The sequence below is a fragment of the Sminthopsis crassicaudata genome, chromosome 3 (genome assembly GCF_048593235.1).
Source record: "Sminthopsis crassicaudata isolate SCR6 chromosome 3, ASM4859323v1, whole genome shotgun sequence".
Taxonomy (NCBI): Eukaryota; Metazoa; Chordata; class Mammalia; order Dasyuromorphia; family Dasyuridae; genus Sminthopsis; species Sminthopsis crassicaudata.
Window position 1 is genome coordinate 489773876 of NC_133619.1, and position 23266 is coordinate 489797141.

Below are 23266 nucleotides of genomic sequence, written 5' to 3' on the forward strand. Positions count from 1 at the left end.
TCTCAGTGGTAAATTATTTCCCCTCTTTAGAATCTCAGTTAAATAACATGGACCTAGAAATGGACATCAGGAAAGAAAACCTGGGAGCTTCTGGATCCTCTTTTGAAACCCCCCAGCCAGGGAACCTTAGTCACTTTGCCTTCTCTCTAATTCTAAATGCCCTAGTCTGTAAGATGACCAGACCGGCCTGGAGACTGCTAACTCGTGCTCTTTGTCCTTTGCCTACATCAGTCCTGAAGGCTTTCAAGGAGCTCTTGGGATCAAAGAGCAGGCACGTACCTCTGGAAGAAGTTTTCTTTCATCTCAAGGCTGTAGATCTTGAAATTCCGTAGAGGGGATTCATTCAGATAGATATCACCAATTAATCCTGCAGAAGCCAGGGAAGTAAGAGGTCATGAACTTCCTGGTCCAGCTCCGGTGGCCCCAGGCAAAGACATGAAGATAGGGGCACTTGTTGCTCCTTTCTTCTGAGTGCAAACCTTTCTAACAAGTCCTAAAGAACAGCTCTTATCTCTGCCAGTTCTCACCAAGCCTCCTAGGGAACTTGTAAACTTGTGCCTCTTAGAGGAACAATACAGGCACAGCAGAGAATGCCTCTGTGCTTTTCCCTGGCAGGGAGGTGGGGATTGCCCTGCTCACTTGCCTACATTCATGAACCTCACAGGCTTTCCAAACCCCAGCTCAGCATCATGTATCCAGGCATTAAGTGGCCAAAGCCAGACTAACACGACATCTGAGCGCTCAGGACAACTCCAGGAAAGACCCTGGTTCTCAGGAGTTTGACAGTTACAACCTAGGGGCCCTTGAGCCTCATCCGTAAAAAGACAGACTTGGACCAGATCACCTTCCAACATCCTCTCCAGGTCCTGGGGCTGATAGGACAATTTTTCCTGAACTAAGCATGACCCCACAAATCTCTTGAGCTATGAGCAGACAGCCATGCTAAATGAGCCATCATTGAGAATGAGTGAACAGAGTTCTGTGAGTAGAGCAGAAAGGGTGTCAGCTATGCTGAAAGATGTTAAGACAGTGTTTTTACCCAGGGAAGAAGCTCTGCAAGTTTTTTTTTTCCTTAAATGAATCAACCCTCCTCAGTTCTCCAAAAAAGCTAATCATCTCTCTGCTCCAATAAGATATTCCATGGGACACTACTCAAAAAGCATATATTAAGCACCCACTATGTGTCAGGCACTAAGTACTGGGGACACAAAGAAAGAGAGTAAAAGACAGTTCCGGTCCTCAAGGAGCAAACAGTCTAATGGGGGAAGATAACAAGCAAATAGCCATGTACAAATAAATTGTACATACAGAATAAATGCAAAAGAAGACCGACCAGAATTCAGAGAGGTTGGGAAAGGCTTCCTGTAGAAGATGGGGTTTTAGTTCATACACAAAGGAAACTACGGAAGCTAGGGGGAAGAAATGGGGAGGAAGAGCATTCCAAGTAGGGGGGACAGCTAGAGAATGGAGATGGAGAAGGGGAACAGCAAGGAAACCAGGATCACTGGGTCAGTGAGTGTATGGGAAGCTGGAGGGAAGGGCGAAGGTATGAGAAGAGTGTAAAAGTGGAATGGGACAGGTTATGATGGGCTCTGAATGTAAACAAGTGATTTCACATTTGATCCTGGAGGTGACACATTACAAGGAATTAAGAAGAGACTGAAAGGAGCCTTCTCAAATTTAGCCACAAAGAGGAGAAATGTGGGAAGGTCCCCATCCCCAAAAAAACTTTCCTTGATCTAGACATGGGCATGTTTACTGGCAGTAGGAAATGAGCCAGTATTCAGGGGAGAAACTAAAGACAGGTGAGAGTGGGGGGAATGGAGCTAGAACTCTGCTAGGATTAGGTGCTGAAGGAGAAATCTGGGTCTGTTATACGAAGCAGACACCAGTGTTCGGGGTCCCTCAGTAACTTCCCAGGAGACTCCAATTCAGTAAGCATTTATTAAGTATCTGTTACCTACAAGGCACTGTAGTAGACACAGAAGACACAAAGACATAATGAAATCGTCACCACCCTCACCAAGCTTAGAGTCATTAGGGAACAAGAACAAGTGGTGGGTGGGCCTGATAAAGAAACCTACAGAAGCTGGGAATCCAGAGAGCATCATTAGATTCAGCTGGAGGCAGAGAAGGGGGTACTGGAGGTAAGAGGGAAGGAATAATGCGGCCACTTAAAATGCAGAAAACTGCTTGGAATCCCCTCATGAAAACCCTGGATCTCTTTACCCCAGTGGGTCAAAGGCAGCTGAAACTCTCACTTCTCTGGCAATGGTCCAAAAGGTATGTCCTACCCAAAGTGATAGATTCCAATGTATCAGAAAATCACCTGGGTTAACAAGCTACTTTTCTTTAAAATGCAAATACCTTTGGGAAAATGGGAGAGAGGGTGAGAAATGTGGGGAGAAGGTCTATAATCATTTATCTTTCATATGAGTTAGTTTAATATTATTCTCTTCTTCAACCATCTGGCTACACAAATGTCACTGAATTTTGATAGTGGAAGGCAAGAATTTTAGAGAATGTGTCACTTAGAGGAATAAAGGCAGAATTAGTTAAGGGTATGAAATACAAATGGCAGCATATGGCATTAGATACCCAAATAGTGAAAGAAAAGAGGATGGTGGAAGAAGGAGAATATAAGAACCTCTTGTTCTGTCTGGCTCCTCAGACCCATAATTCTTGTAACTGGGAACACAACCTTTATAAGCAGAAAAGATCCACTACTATGTCTAAGGGATTTCCCTGGGTTCCAAACTCATAACACCCCACTATCATCACTTAAAAAAACAGAAATAAGGTTAACTTAGCATTGAATCTATCTGAAAAAGTTACACATTTCTTTAGAAAAGAAGGTCCAAGATAGAAGAGACTTCCCCAACTCTACTTAAGAATCTCCTTTTGCCCTGGATTTATGAGGAAATGAGAATGGCATCTTCTCTAGGACTAGAGAATTCTCCAATTAGCTGAGAAATGTGGTTCCTTTCCACATCCTTGAAATTCTGCCTGATCACACTTGAGAAACTTCCTCATCCTTTCTCTATTCCTCACCTGCTACAAGGAACCTGGGAAAGCTTTCCAGGAATAGGCCCTGGTAAGCTGCACGTAGAAACTGAACAAGTTCATGGAGACATCGGGAGTTTTGTGTGCCTGGTCACATCTGAAGCCCACAAACAGGCCCAGGACGAGCACACTGGTGATCTGCCTAGTGGGACTAGACCAACCTGAGTGTCATTCCATTCTCTTCCATATTGTCCCCTGGTTGACACATGGGTCTTTCCCATCTGAGAGCAGAAATCTCAGAAGGCAACTCACACAAGCTGGCCCTCGGCTCTCCTTCTCTGCTTTTGGAGCAGAAGCAGAGATTAGCTGGGAAGCACTTTATCCCACCTGGCTTAACTTCATCATCCTCCCAACCCTGTCCTGCCCTCTTCCAGAGCCCACCTTTCCGCTGTTCATTGAGCTTCTGCCCATAGTTGACTCGACCACGATTTTCCACCAGGATACTCAGCTTACGGTGACCCTATAAAAGATGTACAAACCATTATAATTCCATGGCTTCAGAGTCCATGACAATGGAGCAATTCCTCAAGGATTTTTCTGTGGAATTCACTAATTGCTCACAACGCAATGTTTGGTAGTAAGTCAAACCCAGCTGCCTCATGGTGGAGTGGGAGGAACCATACCCAGCCCAAGCCCAGCTGCCAGAAACTTTCCTCCCATGAGCCTACTGTTCTCTCCATATTAGTCCCTTCCCACTGATTTCCTAGGACACAGTGCAATCTGAGAAGCCAGAAAACAGAACTATACAATACTGGTTGTCTTTGAGGAGAGGGAAGTTTTGGAAAGAGCTTGCTGTCCAAAGAGACAATTATTACTGAAAAAACCCAGAAGCTGGACCCTTTGATTATAAACCTGATACTCTGGGATAGGCAGTCTTTCAATTTCATAGTCCATGGAGCCAACGTATATCTTGTTCACAAACACCTGTGAAATAGAGAGCAAAGCACTCTATGAGCTCCCCAAAAGGGACTAGAGGATACTGCTAAGAAAGGGAAGCAAGTGTCAAGGGAACAGTAAGTAAATCAGATTAGAAGCTGAGAATAAATGATGGGTCAGAGTAGACCACAGACTCAATAACAGGTGGAAAGTATCCTGGTTTCTTTCTTTTTTTATATAAACATAATTTGGGGGTGTTTAAACCTCACTACATTCTTTAGTTCTGGTCAGAAACTGATAGGTCTAATTCTGGATTCGACCACCAAGAAAGGATCGTGGAGAATGAAATTAAATGAATGAATGAATGAATGATCAAAGAAGGCTAAAGAATAAATGCTAAAAGAAAAAGCGAGCCATGATTTGGTGTGGCCAAAGGAAATTGAAGAAAAACAAGGCCAATCTATAAACCCACCCCAGGTGTAGAGAGAGGCTCTCAGTGGGCAGCAGCCATCTCCCTTGCCAGTCTCCTGGCCCATACCTGGGCCCGGTCCCGAACATGGTCCTTGGAGAAAAGAGTGCCTCCTTCATAGATAGAAGTTTCATAGAGTATGTACCCATAGGACTGGCCATTGCCTTGGTTCACTTCCAAGTTCTCCATGTTGACAGGCTTCTCATACTCAAGTGGCTGTGAAAAGAAGGAGGAGATATGCGAAAAGTAAAGGTGAAATCTGTGAATTCAACAAACATTTAAGTGCTGCAGGAGCATAATCAGATTCCATGGGGAAGATGTGACATATGCACACTTATATAAAGCAATCTGAGGGAGACTCCAGCACCTGAGCTAAGAGATTCTACCATGCAGAGATGAGAGAATGGGAGAGGAACAAAGGGGGGAGTGTATTCCAGAAACAAGGAACAACTTGTACAAACTCAAAGAGAAACAAGGATGGATAGATTTTAGGGAAAGAGCTAGTTGTCAGTCAACAAACATTTAACAAGAGCCTACTATGAGGCAAGGACTGTGCATGCAAAGAAAGGCAAAGAGTTCCTGCCCTCAAGGAGTTCACAATCTGGCTACACAAATGTCACTGAGACAATAAGTGTAAATACCCCTAAGATATTAAGAGACAACATGCAAACTACCATGGACAAAACAAGCTACACACAGGACAGACTAGAAATCAATAGAGCAAAGGCACTAGAATGAAGGGGGATCAGGAAAGGTGACATTTTAGTTGAGAATTCAAGGAGTCCAGGCCTGGGAAAGAAGAGACAGGCTAGTTTGGCTGGTATATAGAATATGAATGAGAATGGGATGAAAGAGAATAATGAGAAAGCCAGATTGTGGAAGTCCTTAAATGTAAGCCTAAAAAGTTTGTATTTTATCGGAAAGTCAATAGAAAGCTAATGAAGATTTTTGATCAGAGGAGTAAATATAGTCAGAACTGTGCTTTAGAAAAACTCTTTTTGTGGCTGTGTGGAAGATGGAATTAAAAGAGAAGCGCCTGGAAGCAATGACAACAATTCTGAGGCTATTAGAATAATCTAGGCAGGAGGGGATGAGGGCCAGAACTAGGTTAGTGGCCATGAGGGTGTAAAAAAGGATAGATGAGAAAATATGGGGGATGCTGAACTGACATGGCAGGTCTTGGAAAATGATTGGCTATGAAAAATGCTGGGATGAGATGAGAGGATCCAGGTTAACTAGAAGGTTATGAAGCTGGATAGCTTCCCTATAACATAAATAGGGAAGTTTACAGAAGAGGTGGATTTAGGGGAAATGAGAAGTTCCAGTTTGTATATGTTCAATTTGAAATACCCACAGAACTTAAGGTAAAAGACTATCCGGAAGAGGCAACTCAGACCCTAGTTATGGGGAGATGGTAGATATAAATACTTGGCAGTCCGCTAATAATAACTGAACCCATGGGGGTAGAGGAGATTTGCAAGACATATGAGTATAAAGACAAGGGAAGGCCCAGAACAAAGCCTTCTGAAAACTCATAATTAAGGGACATGAGATAGACAATGATCCAATAAAGAAGAAAGATGAGGGGTTAAACAGGCAAAGAGGGGAATCGGTGGAGAGCAGTGCCAAGGAAGTCAAAAGGGAGGAGTATATCTAGAAGAAAAAGCTACAAGAAGCTCAAGGGAAATAAGGATGGAGAAGACAATTTGATTTAAAAGCTGCTTATTGAATTGAATTGAGAAGCCTAGGAAACTTCCTTATTGAAGCCCAATATCAATGGTTCACACTTAAATAGCACTTTATGGCTTACATCCCAACAACTCATGAGATAGGTAGTTACATGTGTTATTATCATTCCAATTTTATAGATAAGAAAACAAAGGAAAAGAAACGAAATGACTGGCTTCTAAGTCTCCAGAGCTAGGAGCTGTCTCTAGTGTGATACTTTCCATTATGTGATGGCAATGGTCCCCCAGGGTCCCTTTGGAGCACATGAGATTTGTTAAGAAATGGCAGATGTACATGTATAATCGATATCAAATTGCTTGTCTTCTTAAAGGAGGGGAGAGAGGAGGGAGGGAGAAAGAGAGAATTGGAACTCAATTTTTTTAAATGAATGTTAAAATTACATGTAATTGAGGAAAAAATAAGGTTTAAAAAAAAAAAGCAATAGCTTGTGTAATAATGATCATGAGTATATTTCATACCTAGCTATAACACTTTGTTTGTTTCAAGCCCATCTGTCAGAGTGGTCATGAGGAGAAGCTAAGTGACTGGTATGAGGTCACCCAATGCCCCACAGTAAAGCCAGACTAAAACCCTGGACCTCAGCTCTCCCTCAGCTGCAGCTTAGCTGGAGGAGTGCACCAAAGTCCAACCAGGCTTCAGAGAAGAGAATGGGGCCCCGTCCTGCTCCCTTAGCCAGTGTTTGTTCTTCAAATTGGGTCTTCCCTTCTCCTGATGAACCTGGCCCGAAATGGGGCTTTGTTCCCTGTGTTCTAAAGCTTGAGATGGGTCTGAGAGCTCATAAAACCTGTCTTTCCTTTCCCCTTGACTGTGGGTCTCTCCCTCCATGTCTAATCTCGACTACAAGTACCCACCTTGCCCACATACTCCAAGGCATCCCACAGGGACAGGTAGTGTGAGGGCTTCACGGCGTGGTAGGAGGCCTTCGGGGTGGAGGCAGGCAGCTGGGGCAGTGGATTATCTGTAAGGCCAATGAAGAATAAGGGAAATCCCAGAATCCGGGGGCACGGTCCCCCACTCCCCTGAACCCCAAGGCTGAGGGATCCAAGGAAGGAAAGTCTCTGGGGCATTCTCTGTGTCTCTGCCCGCTGGCACCAGTCTCCCTGGGCCTGAGGGAAGCTGCACAGCTGATGAGGCACCTGACACTAAGGTAACGTCATATCCCCATTCAGGGATTGCCTGGGAAGCTGAGAGACCGTTGGGAGTATGTTCTGAGCTAGACTAAGCAGCAAGTAGACCAGCTTTAGCTTCAAGTGGGGTGATGGATACCTATGATAGTGCCGAAGAATTCCCGCAGCTTGAAGAACTTAGGTGTATAATCCCCAGCTTCAGTCAGTACGGCATCATAGTCTACAAGAAACCAGAGACCCATAAATGGGGAAGTCCCCAAGGCAACCGGCTGAAAAGCCCAATCCGCCTCCTTTGTGAAAGTCAGAGAGTTGTTAGTCAGCAATTGGTAATGAAACGCTGCCTGCTACATTAAGCCCTGTGCTGGCCACTGCAGCGAGCTGATACATGAAAGTAGCACTTTTCTTGCCTCTGGGAATTGTACACAATGAGGAACACATATCCCAGCCTCAGGGTGACAGCGTGTCCCTAACTGGAAAAATGAGGATGCTCTGACCTAGCAACACTTCCCTTTCCCATCTAAATGCTACTTCTCTCCTTGACCTTCTCCAGCTCCTTCTTAAACTTAGAAACAACAGCTACAAGACATCCAGGCACACCTATTGGTATTTCTGGCTTGAAGTTGCCAGGAGATAAAAAGTGACTGATATTTTCAACAGCTTCTGTGTCTAGAAATCTAGGCAGTCAATCAGAAAGTAGCATGTGTTCCTCAGCATATAAAGTCCAGTCTGCTGCAAACTACAGTGATGGTCTGTGACCAAACTCTGATGCAGTCAAGTGAAGAAAGGGAAAGTGAGGTATGTCATCCTCACCCCAAGTCTCAGGGAATGCTACAAATAAGCTAATGGCGTCGTCGGTGTCTGCAGGGACTCCTCCTAAAAGGCCCAAGGTCACAAAGGCTAGGCCCACTTACCATAGCTCGTGACATCAGCCATATATTCACCAAAATGCTGAGCCCCGTTCATGAAACCAAAGTTGGTTCCTCCATGAAACATGTAAAGATTGAGGGAGGCGCCCATCTGGATGATGGAGGAAACAGTGACCAGCACATCTGGAGGGGAGGGAGGGGAAAAAGTTCAGAATCTGAGGCTTCTGAAGGACTCCCACTGCTTGTCCCGGTATCATCTCAGATCCAATTTAACAGCTCTGCTCTCCAGAATCCACTAAGCTCCAGAGCTAGAAAGTATGTGAATACATCAGAACCTCTCCTCACACGTCCATCTACTGGAATCCTTCTCATCCTTCAGGCTCAACTAAAATCCTTCCTACTCCATAAAGCCTTCCTTGATCTCCCCACCTGCAAATGTCCTTGGGCCCTTGATGTCTTTCATTTTTATCTCTTTTGTACAATCAGCATTTCTTGTATTATTTATATACATACAATATATTTATATACTATACAGTATTTAAAATGTATACTATATATACTATGTAAAATACAAAATATTATAGCATATAACAAAATATGCAGTATTTACATATACTATATAATTATATATGTGTGTGCATATATATACACACACACATACACAAAGACTAGGTGGCTGAGTGGATAGAGTGCAGGGCCTGGAATTAGGAAACCTGAGTTCAAATCCAGACTCAGATATTTACTAGCCATGTAACTCTGGGCAAGTCCTCTAATCTCTGACTGACTTAATTCACTAGAGAAGAACTGGTAAAATCACTCTATTTTTGCCAAGAAAATTCCCTGGACAGTGAATCAGTCCATGAGATCACAAAGTTAGACATGAGTGAAAAACTGAATAACAAAAGCAAAAAATAAAATTACATATATATACATATGTTTGTGTATATACATATATTTATAGGTATATACACATATCTATGTACATATATTTTTATATGCAGACACATACATATACACACACTATACATATAGTAGTTTATGTGGTATGTATTATAGTGTGTATATATATGGTATGTACATATAAATATATGCATAACATGTATATATACATACAAACATATATATATATTTTATATATATACACACACACATATAATCTCTCCTACTAAACTGTTAGTTCTTTGAGAGCCCAGCTGTTTAGTTTACTTCTGTATACTCTTTAAATCCAAGAATTTATATATTACATATAATTTATATTATATTAAATATATAATATATTAAATTATACATAAATTTATTACATATACATCCAAGGATTTATAATTATATATTCATATATTTACCATCCAATTAACACTAATGGAATGAACAAATGGGTAAGGTTAAAAAATTCCCACATCGTAGGCAAATTCATGTAATTTGAAGAATTATATCTATTGAATTATGGAAAATTGCAAAGCTGAAAGGGAATTTAGGATCAGGTTCAGTTACCACGATGAGAAGACTGAGTCATGAAGAAGCAAACGAGCTGGTTCAAGTTCTCTAAGTGCAACTCTAGTCTGTAGCTGGAGGAGGCATCATGTTATCAGGGACAAGTCTTCAGTCAGATTCTCCCCAGAAGACCTCATAGCATGTGACCACAAGCAAGTCATTTGTGCCCCATCACCCAGAGTCACTGGGGCATCAAATGAGATAATGCATGTGAAATATCTAACAAACCTAAAAGCATTACTTATAGGTCAGTTAGTAGCAGCAACAGCTGCAAAGTTAGATCTAAAACCCACATTTAAGAAACATCACTATGTCTCAAAAAGACATAATCAGGAAAGTAAATAAGACATAATTGAGAAAGTATACTTGCTTTTTGGGGTGTGGGATGGGGGCAGGGGAAAGGCAATCAGGGTTAAGTGACTTGCCCAGTCACATAGCTAGTATCTCAGTCTATTTTTAAACTCAGATTCTCCTAACTCCAGGACTAATGTTGCCCCAAGCTTGCTTTTTTAAAAACAAATGCTCATTTCACAACTGAAATTACTTTTATTACCACCCGCTGTCCTTTGCCTCTCTTTCCCCTATTGTCATAGATAATTGAGAAGTGAATTATTTAACCAGTGCAGACATAAGACACCCACAAATCTGCACACACACAGAGCATGGCTATCTAGCCAAAAGGTTTCATTGCTGATGACAGATGTAGAAACCTCTGTTTTGCTTATGCTCCGGGTTCCCCAGCTGCAGATTACTCACCATCGGCATCCACGATGTTATGGGGGCCACCCCATGTGTCAAACCATCCCGTCCAATATTCTGTCACCATCGTGGGCTTATTTTCCTGGGAACAAACCAAACCCTAAGTCAGGACAGTATCACTAGAATAGAAAGATAAAAATCAGAGGCCAGGAGTCCCCTAGCGGAGACTCCTAAAACCACCCCAAAACTGGCATTCTTTTCCCAACCACAAATTCACTGTGGGATCTGCCCAATGTTAATGCTGCTCACAGAAACAGCTAGAGTCAGCAATCGAGAGGATGGTGGGATGCTCCTTGGTGTCAGAGTTGGGGCCTGCAACCCTGCCTCCTGAACTCTCCAAGTAGCACCTGCCAAGCCTGCAGAGGCAAAGCAGGAGAAGGGGCCAAAGATGACGCCCCAGACATTATCGGCTTAACACATCTGCAGTGTTCATATGGTATGGAAAGAAAAGCTTCAGTCCTTGTTGGACTAATTCTTCACCCACGTCATCATAACTAGTAGTACTAGAGTTCTTTACAAGTTTGCAAAGTGCCTGACCAACATTATTTCATTTAATTCTCACAAAAACATGAGGGAGGTGCTATTTATATCATTGCTGTTCTGTCATTTCAGTAGTGTGAGACTCTTGGTGACCCATTTGGGGTTTTCTTGGCAAAGACACTAGAGGGCTTGCCATTTCCTTCTCTGGCTCATGTTACAGAGGAGAAAACTGAGGTAAACAGGGTTAAGTGATTTATCCAAGCTCACACAGTTAATAAGTGTCTGAGGTGGGATTTGAACTCAGGAAAAGGGGTCTTCTGGACTCTAAGCCCAGAATTCTATCCACTGCGCCACTCACTGCCAGGAAAAGGAAGCTGATAGAAGCAAAGCCTCATCCAATCACAACTAGTGTCTGAAGGGGCATCTGAAATCATTCCCTGTTGTTCTATCCATGCTTTCAGCACTCTGTACCCCAGCTAGCTCCCCTAATCAAAGGCAGGAGTCCTGGCACTGGATACCTCTGCCTTGCTTGGGACCTTGCCCTGCCTACTTGGAGGAGCCTGCACCACCTGGAGCACTAGGCCCCGGGAAGCAAAGCACCTCTAGTTTCTATGTGGCAGCTCAAGTGGGCCTTCTCCAGCAGCTCTTGCAGGAGCTTAAAAATTACCAGCCCAACAGAGAGGTTGGACTGTCCCTGAAACAGCAATCAGAAGTTCTTCCACTTGCCTGTGGAGTCACACAAACTTCTCTCATTTTTCTGATGTTGCAGAGAGGGCAGTAAACAAATCTATTATTCTAATCTTACTAAAATTTCTCAATGTAGGGATCTGCCCAAAATCTTTTAGGGAGGTGGTCAACACCAGTTGTAGAGAATTCATCGCATATAAGTGAACAGGATGACACCTGGGGCCCGGGACTGTGGGATCCAAGAAACAAGAGAGCGTCAAATCTCATCTCATCTCTTGCCTCATTCCTGTCATTCGTCCATCACATCCAATCAAAGATTAAGATCCTGTCCATTCATCCTCCCCAATGTCTCTCTTCCTCTCTTTCTGCATTCACTGTCACTATCCAGTTCTTGTCCTTAGCTCTCCTTGAACTAGGGGTGTTTTAGAGCCTGCTCCTACTGGCTCACAAGGGCCACTTGTTCAGTTTTCATGTGAGCATTTACACCTCAGCAATTAGCAAACACTACAAATTTTTGTTTGGTTGATTTCTAGACTGAAGAAAGTGATGGAGAAAATGTTAATAATGCAAATTAAATTCTAAAGTATGTTATCTATACTTTTTTTGAGAGTCAATTGTTAAACATTTACCAGCATATTTTCTAAATTGCTTTTCATTATCTCTTTCCCTTGACCCAACACCTTCTAAGAGATCCCAATGCCTTCAAGATAACATCCAGATTGCTTAGAACTGACTATCAAGACTGCCCCAATGCTGGGACCAATTTACCTTTTTTTCTTCTCTTCCTGTAGGCAAAATATTATTCTATCTCAACAAATCTGCTTGCCATTCTCTGAACATGTCTCATGTTCTGCCATACCTGTGCTCATCCAACCAGATCTGATTAGCCATGCAAAAAGGTTTCCCTGGATATTCCCATTCATTCCCCTGCACCTAATAAGCCTCTCTTTCCCCTTATTGGTCAGGGTTTAGAGATCAGATTAAATGTCAGACATCTGTAAGATAATAATAATAATAGCTGACACTGAAATAGCATTTCATTAATCCGGTGTTAGTTACTCTTCTAAGTGCTTTATAATTTTTATCTCATTTGATCCTTATAACAACCCTGGGGGGTCGGTGCTACTAGTATCTTCATTTTACAGATGGGAAAACCAAGTCAAACAGAGGTTATGTAATTTTTCCAGAATCACACAGCTAGGAAATGTCTGAGGCTGGATTTGATCTCCTCCTCCAGGACCAGCTTTCTATCCACTGAGCCACTAGGTGGCCCACATGTTATCTGTGGCTAGAAGAGGAGAAAAGAAAGCATGAGCAAGAAAAAATGTAACATTTCTATGTCAGACAACTCTCTGGGCCCTGACCTTGCCCTCCCGAATACTAAAGAACGTGAGGAACAGAGGACACTGATAGTATGGGATGCTCCCATTCCCTTTCTCCATTTTCATGCTACACAAGAGGGGATGTGGGGTGATCTGAAGAACTTTTAAGGCTGCCTGCCCAACAGAGGAACAAGGCAGGCCCTCCATGTAGCATTTCTTTGCACAGGAAAAAAAAAACTGCTATTATGGTGAGATTGGGGTGGGGGGCCTGGATAGAGCACAAGGCCTGGAAATAGGAGTTCAAATTCAACTTCAGTCACTTCCTAGATGTGTGAGCCTGAACAAGTCACTTAACCCTGTCTGCCTGTTTCCTCCTTTGTAAAATGAGCTAGAGAAGAAAATGGCCAATCCCTCCAGTATTTTTGCCAAGAAAACCACAACAGGGGCAGCTAGGTGGCGCAGTGGATAGAGCACCAGCCTTAAATTCAGGAGGACCAGAGTTCAAATATGGTCTCAGACACTTAACACTTCCTAGCTGTGTGACACTGGGCAAGTCACTTAACCCCAGTCTCAGGGGAAAAAAAAAAAAAAAAAACCACAACAGAGGTCACAAAGTGTCATACACCACTGAAACAACTGAACAACCACAACTACACCTTGTCTTAAGACTGCTTCCTCAAGACAAGAAGCTAAAGCAATCACCCAGGTTTTCAGTTCCTGTCCTTTGCCCAACAGACAAACTCTAAGTGATATAGGTACCTTTGCACCCTGGTTCAAAAGAAGACCCGATTTACAGATTGAGCTATCCCCCAATATTCACAATCATGGCTCTGTGAGTCAGTGTGGATTCAAACATTCCCCACAGGTATGAATGTGTAATCAGTCACTATCTCCATGGTAATGTGGTTAGAAACACCACACTCTTCCACAGGGAAGGGAAGGTTATTCCATTTTCTATCTATCTGTTCGATTTATTGCTTCATTGAATAAGGAAGGTCAAGGTCAGATTCAGGTGGCTTTGGATTAAGGCAAAATTTCTGGGTTTAGGATGCTAGTCTTGGGTATCTCTGCTAAGGAACAGATTTTTGGAGTAGCACATCCTCCATATTAACCTGGGCATCACAAGAATGGGTCACTGGGGAAGGAGATGGAAGAAGGTACAGTTGAGCACCTTGCAAAGCCATGCTGGAGATTCCCCTGGGAAATACTTCCAGCACTGGGGTGTGTGGGAAACAGCCAAATAGCCAGACGGCACCAGTATTTCCTCTGGGGGACCTAGGAATAGCAGGGAGCAGAAAGATGGTCAGGTTGTACATAAAGGTGAGTGGCACCTGTGCTGGGAGTGAGTTACAATTACTAGAAGCTGTGCAGTTCCGATATTTACAATGCTGGGGCCCGAGAATTTCCTCCCTATGTCTGGCCCATGATGAGTGTGCTTTGTTCAAAGACACTGGAATCACAGCTTCTGCTACTCTAGAGCCCACATGCAGTCTGCCCCAGAACCGGAATGAAGAAGCTGTGATCAGATCAAGTGTAGAGTGACCTCTCTGAACTGCACCAGCAGAGAGTACTCTCAGTCCTAAGGGAGAGTAAGCAGAATTAGCCACTGGAAATGTAACATGTACTGGATCAGAAACTCAAATTTCATGAACAGGGAACAATAATAACAAAACTGATGTTTAAATAGTCCTTTAAAGTTTGCAAAGAACTTTATAAATATGGTCTCTTGATACCACAACCCTAGGAAGTTGGTGTTATTCCCATTTTACAGATGATGAAACTGAGGTAGACACCATTAAGTGACTTATCCAGGGTCATAAAATTGGTATCTGAAATCAAATTTTAATTCAGTATTTTCTGACTCCAGGAAAGCCACTGCACATCTAAGTGGCTAATATATTTCTGTTCTATGTCCAAAAGGTCACTCCAGAAAGGGTGACAAGTTGAGACTTAAATGAAGTTCTCACAAACAACAGTTCCTTGTATTTGACAGGTGTTAGCTCTCAAGTAAAGCAGGCTCATAGCCATCACCATAGCAGACTGATACAAATACACATGGCTTTGAAGGGACTGACAAGCAGGACCCTGGATAATTCAGGATGTTAGGGGTTTTATCACTGCCCCCAGGGGAGTGAGAGATTACTGAAAACTTTGAAACTTTTATGATAGATCACTTAGTGACACTTTCAAATTATATAACTGGAATGAACACTCATTAATCCCCATGTAAATCTCAAAGACTATTAGTTGATCTTCACAAGGGAATAGCCTCAGAAGATCCAAAGGAACTCATGGGAGAAAAAGATGTGACTCAAGAATTCTACTCACTGAAACTGAAGAACACTCTGGCTTTGGCCTTAATAACTGTGTGACCCAGCACAAGCCCCTTCTCCTGAGGGCTCCCATTCAGCCTCTGATGAACTAAATAATAGCTAAGACCCAGCCCTACATTACATGACTCATAAATGTCCCATGCCATGAGGCTTTGGAAGAAAAAGGCCAGTGCAAATTTTAAGAAAAAGCCCTTGAGTTTGGGCCATATATGTGCCTGGCTCCGAGCCATCCCTGGACTCCGTCAGAGGGTCCCAGAAAACCTTTGACCATAGCCTCGGGCCCCATGGGAGCCTCTCAGTCAGTCTATGTTTAGCCTGCCCTTCACTATTCTGCACTGCTAATAAGCACTGATGGTGCTTCCATGGAGCAATGTCCTTTTCCATGTTATTCCCATTCACAATTTGTGAGCTATCAATTAATTCTTTCCCCTTTCTGCTTCCTGAAATTCTGGGTATCCTTCAAGATTCAATGCTGCGAAAGACCTTCTTTGCTCAGCAGCCTCACTGGAAGCTCCGGGTCCAGCTTCTGAATACTCCTTACCCCTTGCTCCCCAGGTCACTGATGATTCATTTATGACACACATGTTTCCATTTATTATAGTTATTAAAAGTTGCTCGAGGGAAGAGGCCTTTGTAACGCCCAGAGCCCACATATGATGGCATGATGCAGCAGGGAGGGAGGCCCTCACTATATGTCAGAGTGGGGCAACTCTTGAGAATGGCTTGGCTCAGCTAGCATTCGGACACTCACTGACTCAAGTGGGCCGATGCTCCTTAGGAGAGGTGCACAGACAACAACCCATCAATCTGAAGAGTATTTATCAGCAAATTCTCTCCATCCGTTGCATACTGAGTATATAGCCAAAGAAGCTCCTTTCTTTTCCCTCTGGCTTCCCTGAAATCAGATTACCTGTCCTCCTAATGTCCAAGACCCTTCCCAGGACTAGGGAGAGGATTTACAAGCCAGAGATGCACAGAGGCTCTTCAAGCTAGGACAAGGCCCAAATTCCCTGTCCACCACCATGGCTTTTGGGGGTGCTAAGAAAAAGACATCCTTTGCAGGACATAGATCCCAGGGTTCATGACGATTTGGGAATTCCCTGTCCCTGACATTTTTTTATTAATAAAAACAGACTAAAGAGGACATCAAGGGTAAGTCCAAAAGAGAAGAAGTGTTCCAGAAAGACAAGATAGGAACTGAAGGGGGAGTGTAAGGATGGGAGTCTTCCTGCCAAGTGGGGATCACAGCTTTCGGTGCAGACTCTAAATATATTACATTTTCAGCAAGCATAACCTCTTCTGACTCTCTTCCTTTGTACCACCTGTGATTCCTACCAAAAGCCATGAACCCCGTGGCAGGTAAGACACGATGGAAACAGTCCTGGATCTGAAGCCAGAGGACCTAGATTTAAGTCTCCCTTCTGACCTTCATTATCTGGATCTCTTATCCAAAATAAGATTGGACCCTCCTACCTCTAGATCCATGCCCTTATACAATGATTTTATGCATGAACAATAGCATATTTGTTGAAACCTAAGGGCAGTTATGGTCATATCTGAAGTGATGAGAGAGTAGAAAATAGAAGCTCAAAATGAAAAGGATCCAAATGATGGTTTTCCTCCCATGATCTCCATGGCTTGTCAAGACAAAGCAAATCCCCAAACTACCAAACATTAGAAAGGCCATCTGTGTCAACTGACATAAAAATAATGTGAGGGACAAGGTAGTATGCTTACTATAATTTATGTTTACTTTGTATATTTCATTACAACTTGCTATTAATTACTCCTATCTATGCAAATGCACTTTAATACAAATGATCACAAGCTACTTCAGATTAAAATTATATCTTTCATTCTATCTCCATTTTCTTAGGGAGTAAAAAATGCACTGCATCAATTGCTTCAGTTGGGGCCTTCAAGGAATTCTTAAATGCTTATCTTTCAAGTCACAATGAAACTCCATGGAGGCTGGTAATAAGGTTCTCTGGGGCTGGGAAAGTGTGAAAACTCATTCTTCAGATTCCCTTAGAAGACTTCAAAAATCTTAAAAACCTATAGACAGAATGCAAGACAGGTCTTTTATCTGCTTTACCCAGGAAGGACAGAAAAAAGAGGGCCATCTGAGGCATGACAGAACAAGTCTCAGGAGAGCCCATTTCAGGGAGGGACAGAATCCAGGAGCATCTCAAGCCCCTGAGGTTATCCTCAGAAATTTCTTGAAGTCCAGGTTACCAGTGAGGAAGAGGAGAAATTTCCATCTTCCTGTCAAAGCTCCTTGACTTGACTATGCTTATGATTGTCAAGAATACTCAGATGCTCAGACAAAAGAAGTTCTGGCCTGGGGCATCTACTTACAGTATCCTTACCTGAAATGAATGGAGATAATTGAAAATCATGGAATCCACATGCTTTAAATTGACGGTAGCCAGCACTATAGAGGAAAAAGAGAAATGCTGTAACAACAATATTAATTATAGCTAGAATTTATACAGGACTTTAAGATTTGCAAAGTACTTGACATAATTTATCTCACTTGATTCTCACAATAATCTTAGCTAACAGGTGCTATCTCCCATGTTTACGATGAGGAAACTGAGGTACAGAGAGTTTGAGACTTGCCCAGGGTCAGAATCTGAATTCAGGGAGACAGCACTACTTCACTCCCTGTATAGATTATGTTGCTGCCAGAGCCCCCAAGAGAAGGGATACCAACCAGAACAAGGGAAGTTAGAATGGCCGAGTCGGGAGACAGAGGACCTGGCTGCTCTATTTGCTTAACTGGAGGCGTCCTAGGCTAGGCTCTGTGGAAAAAAGTTGTGTTTCTGAAACTCTTTGGCCCGCCATGAGCAATATCCAACGGATGATAAAAATAAATATTCTCATTAGAACCAAACTATTCTTCAGGGTACCAGCATAAACTCTGGCCCATCATTCACTGCCTATCCATGGATGGGTCATTTCCCTTACTGTACTCTCTTTCTATTGTTGTCCAGACTCTGGTTAAGCCATAGGTTGCCAGAGGCCAAAGACCACACCGAATCTTTATTCTGAATCCTGTGGGCATGGGAGGCTGTAGACACTGGGTCCCAACTACCTTGGGGAGGCAAGCAGGCAGATGGGCTTGGTCACCAGCTCCATTCTCCCAGTATGCACATGGCAATGGAAGCAATGACAGGGAGACGGTGACCTCTGGTGGACTAGACAGGAAACTGCTGCCACCTTGGGAAAGGCTGAGAAATCCGGACCTTCTGAAGAAAGATTTCTCCTTTGGCTGCCTTCTTTCTCTTGGACCATGGGAAAAGGTCCAGGGGTCAGTCCCTGAAGATAATGGAGTCCCTCCTCTCTTTAGTGCTCCTCAGAACCTGAGCTCAGAAGAGCAGCCTCTTTCCCTTCCCACAGCCCTCAATAGCTCCTATTGCCAAAAATTCCTAAAAAAATCAAAGGGAAAAAGGAAGCAAAAGACCCCCTGAATGAATGGGGGATATGTGACTACAGACAGACTGTTCAGAGGACCCTTCCCTGAGACTTGTCTTCCCAGTGGCCATCTCTCAACACTCTGTGGCCTAGTCCTCCCCCAAAGACTTTCACCAGTGGTCCCTGCCTACAGGGTGAAGGCAAACCTATAAGATGGCCCCACAATCCAGGGCTGCCAGTGTTCCATTCCAGCATCCCAGGCAATAAAGAGTAGGATGCGAGGCAGAGCTAGGAGGAAGGGTGATGAGTGCTGAGCTGTGTCTAAGCTTAAGGAGACCAACCAAAAAGCCCTGAGCCTGGGCAGCAAAGGAAAGGGCTTGTGCTGAGGGGTTCCCCAGAACCGGATCTAGCTATTTCCACCCCAAACCATACTTGTTAGGGCCTCATGGTATGGATATTCATTGGTCTGCTCTTTGCTTCTTTTCTCTCACATAGCAACCACATGCTGATGACTAGATGCTCCAGCATCACTTGGTTCATTTCTTCACACAATTTCCACACAGAGGAACAATAGCTTTTAGGTAATTCTGATAGTTCTCAACTCTATTATAGGCCCATCAGGAAATCCAGGCATGGAGGGAATCAGAAAAGATAGAAAACTGCATCCTGTGACCTGAAGGAGCCGGTTATATTCCTTAACAGAGTGACATAGCAAGGACCAAGGAACAGATGTGTGAATGATTTCTAGACTGGGCAACCTGGCTCCCTAAAAAAAATGAAAATAATGAACAGAGGGAGAAGTAGATCCAAAAAATCCCTGCTTCTGGGCCTCAATCCTGATTCTGCTGCTCATCTAGTAGATCCAGTTCTACTGGGCCCAAGTCCAGCCTCATGGCCCCCACCATATCTTTATACCTCCTTCCAAGTAGCCTCCACTTAGGCCATCCTTGTTGTCTGATGTCATAAGCAGCTCACTGATCCCTCGACTCAACAGGGCCTAAAGGGAAACACAACAAGATGAGCCACCCACTTTCCTCCCTCTTTCCTTCCCTCTGGGGCTCTCTCCATTAGGAAAAGCAGTAAGAGCCCCAAAAAAGATAGTGATTGTGACAGGCAGGATACAGAGGAGAGGTGAAGGAGATAAAACTCAGCGTCTACAGCCCTGCCACACAGAGTGGGGAGAAATTGCTACCTCGGCATCAGCCACGCTCAGCAGCACCAAGGGGGTAATTAAGGCCCCAAATTGGTTTTTGTGGGAATCACAGCTGAGGATGCTGCCGTGAAGATTTGGACTTCCGGGCAGCCACTCCCAATCTGGGTCAGGATGGCTGGCTTCCCTTGGCCAGCTCAGCATTCTTAGAGTCATCAGTCATATTGAGGCAGGGATCCTGTGATCACCTGCCTTTTGTCTCAGTGGCCTGAAGATTTAACGGGGAGCTAGGATTGTTCCCAAGTTTATTCTAAAGCTAGGAAGCACAGGATTATCACCTCCTATACCCTACATCCAAACCACCAACTTCTTGGTTGCTCAGTTCATGGGAGCCCTCTGAACCCCAAGAAGCTTTTTATTATCTTCTGGGAGCAGACCAGTATTTCTTTTTTTCTTTTTTTTTCCTGATCTCCCAGGCTGGGAGCAATCACTCAAGTGTTCACTCTTTACTAGTGACAGCATAAAAGTGATAACCTGCCCTATTTCTGACCTGGACCAGTCCTACCCCTATTTAGGCAGCCTGATGGCCCCCTTTAGATTAGGACACATCCTTAGTCTTAATGCAACTCAGAACCCCCAAACTCAAGAGCTCCACCAAGCCTCAGTCTCCCCAGTAACAAGGCATGTACTACCACTATGGGCAAGCCAGCATATTTGCAAACATGCTAAATGTATATATTCTGACACTTTTCCCTTTGCCAGCATCAAGGAGAGATGAGCTTTGGTTCAATCTACCCACTTACTCACAGTCCTTGGAGAAAGACATATTTGTTAGTACATTCTTACCAGAAGTACCCACAAAGGGCATATTGAGCTCAGAATAGTCTAGAGAGGAGGAGGGGGATAAGAATTTGATTATTTCATTATCCCAAGTAATTATTATAATCAGAAGACAGGATTGCTGAAGTGACCTCATGAAAGAAATAAAAAGATTTCTCTTAAGATTTACTCCCTTAAGAAAGGCAATTTCCACTTCCACATCTCCCATCACCTTTTGACCATAGATCTGTTACAGATCAGAGAGTCTTACAAAGTATAGGAAACTTAATAAGTATCCTATACCTAAAAAATAAAAATATTTCTTTCCCAGGTCCTCCTGGCCCTAAAGATCTTCCATATGGCTAATTACAATTTTTGAAAAAAGAAGCAAGCAAAAGGCAAGAGAAAAAGGACACAGCAATTTCCCTACAGACCCAAGCCATGGAAATGCTGAGGTGCCAATTATCATGTCTGAGGGTACTTTTCCAGGGGACCCTTACACATGCTGAACACAAACCACACAAACAGGAGAAAATAATCAGAGCTCCACTTTCCAGGGCTACATCAAGCTTATCCATCAGACTTAATCTTGGCTCATAAATTCTCAAGAATATGGTTCTTTAGTCAGCTTCACATAGCAAGATAAAAGAATGCATGGCCCTCCTATGCTGGCTGAAAGCAGCCTCGGTAGAAAGACATTTAGGAGCAAAATTGGAAGTATCGTCCTGGAGTAGGATGTCCAGTGTGGCACGGGCATTCAAAAATCATACTACAGAATGATGAATCAATCAGCATTTATTTTATTAACTGTGTATCAGCACTGTGCTCTCAACTGAAGGAACCTGGCTTATTTAGGAGCTTGATATCACAAATCTGAAGGGCTGTCACATGGAAAAGAGATTGTTCTGCATGGCCTAGAAGGGCAGATGGAAAACCAGTGGATGGAAGGAGGCAGATTTTGGCTCATCATAAGAAAAAAAAAATAAAACAAAAGTTTTCTAACAATTAGAAAAAGGGAGTGAATGAGTAGTAAGTGCTTAACAGCTGTTTACTGACTTGACTAGAAAATGTTTAAGCAGAGTTGAGAAAGAGATTAAAGAAATTAGAATAGGTAATGAGGAAACCAAACTATCACTCTTTGCAGATGATGTGATGGTATACTTAGAAAACCCCAGAGATTCTAATAAAAAGCTATTAGAAATAATCCACACCTTTAGCAAAGTTGCAGGATACAAAATAAACCACATAAATCATCAGCATTCTTATATATAACTAACAAAATCCAACAGTTAGAGCTATAAAAAGAAATTCCATTTAAAGTAACTACTGAAAGTATAAAATATTTAGGAATCTGTCTGCCAAGGGAAAATCAGAAACTATATGAGCAAAACTACAAAACACTTTCCACACAAATTAAGTCAGATCTAACCAATTGGAAAGACATTCAATGCTCTTGGATTGGGCGAGCAAATATAATAAAGATGACAATACTACCTAAAGTAATCTATTTATTTAGCGTTATACCAGACTCCCAAAAAACTATTTTAATGACCTAGAAAAAATAATAACAAAGTTCATATGGAAAAACAAAAGGTTAAGAATTTCAAGGGAAGTAATGAAAAAAAAATCAAATGAAGGTGGTCTAGCTGTACCAGATCTAAAATTATATTATAAATCAGCAGTTACCAAAATCATTTGGTATTGGCTAAGAAATAGACTAGTTAATCAGTGGAATAGGTTAAGTTCAAAGGAAAAAACAGCCAATAACTTCAATAATCTAGTGTTTGACAAACCCAAAGACCCCAGCTTTTGTGATAAGAACTCAATGTTTGACAAAAATTACTGGGAAAATTGGAAATCAGTATGTCAGAAACTAGGCATTGACCCACACTTAACACCATACACCAAGATCAGGTCAAAATGGGTTCATGATCTAGCCATAAAGAATGAGATTATAAATAAATTAGAAGAACATAGGATAGTTTACTTCTCAGACCTGTGGAAAAGGAAGGAATTTATGACCAAAGAACTAGTGGTCATTATTGATCACAAAATAGAAAAATTTGGTTATATCAAATTTAAAAAGTTTTATACAAACAAATCTAATGCAGACAAGATTAGAAGGGAAGTAATAAACTGGGAAAACATTTTTACAGTCAAAGGTTCTGACCCAAAATATATAGAGAATTGACTCTAATTTATAAGAAATCAAGCCATTCTGCAATTGATAAATGGTCAAAGATATGAACAGACAACTCTCAAACGAAGAAACTGAAACTATTTCTAGCCATATGAAAAGATGTTCCAAGTCATTATTAATCAGAGAAACATAAATTAAGACAACTTGGAGATACCACTACACACCTGTCAGATTGGCTAAGATGACAGGAACAAATAATGATGAATGTTGGAGGGGATGTGGGGAAAATTGGGACACTTATACATTGTTGGTGGAATTGTGAATACATCCAGCCATTCTGGAGAGTGATTTGAAACTATGCCCAAAAAGTTATCAAAGTGTGCATACCCTTTGATCCAACAGCGTTACTCCTGGGCTTATATCCCAAAGAGATCTTAAAGAAGGGAAAGGGACCTGTATGTGCAAGAATGTGGCAGCTCTCTTTGTAGCTGAGTGGATGCCCATCAATTGGAGAATGG

The 23266-nt window shown here is 42.6% G+C and overlaps 1 protein-coding gene across 3 annotated transcripts in view; it reads right to left on the minus strand.

Annotated features, from left to right (window-relative positions):
• LOC141563113 (beta-galactosidase-1-like protein 2) overlaps window positions 1-23266 on the minus strand; it is a 55496-nt gene that overhangs the window by 2212 nt on the left and 30018 nt on the right. For 2 of the 3 annotated variants that reach the window (XM_074303745.1, XM_074303747.1), the window contains exons 7-16: window positions 19555-19636; window positions 17592-17656; window positions 10398-10482; window positions 8196-8333; window positions 7424-7504; window positions 7009-7115; window positions 4478-4624; window positions 3916-3987; window positions 3445-3523; window positions 280-367 (exon numbers count right to left, since the gene is read on the minus strand). In XM_074303745.1, coding sequence (XP_074159846.1) covers window positions 280-367; window positions 3445-3523; window positions 3916-3987; window positions 4478-4624; window positions 7009-7115; window positions 7424-7504; window positions 8196-8333; window positions 10398-10482; window positions 17592-17656; window positions 19555-19636 — 944 coding nt within the window. Of the gene's footprint in view, window positions 1-279; window positions 368-3224; window positions 3524-3915; window positions 3988-4477; window positions 4625-7008; window positions 7116-7423; window positions 7505-8195; window positions 8334-10397; window positions 10483-17591; window positions 17657-19554; window positions 19637-23266 lie in introns of all 3 variants that reach the window. The other variant, XR_012488328.1, reaches the window with a different exon arrangement.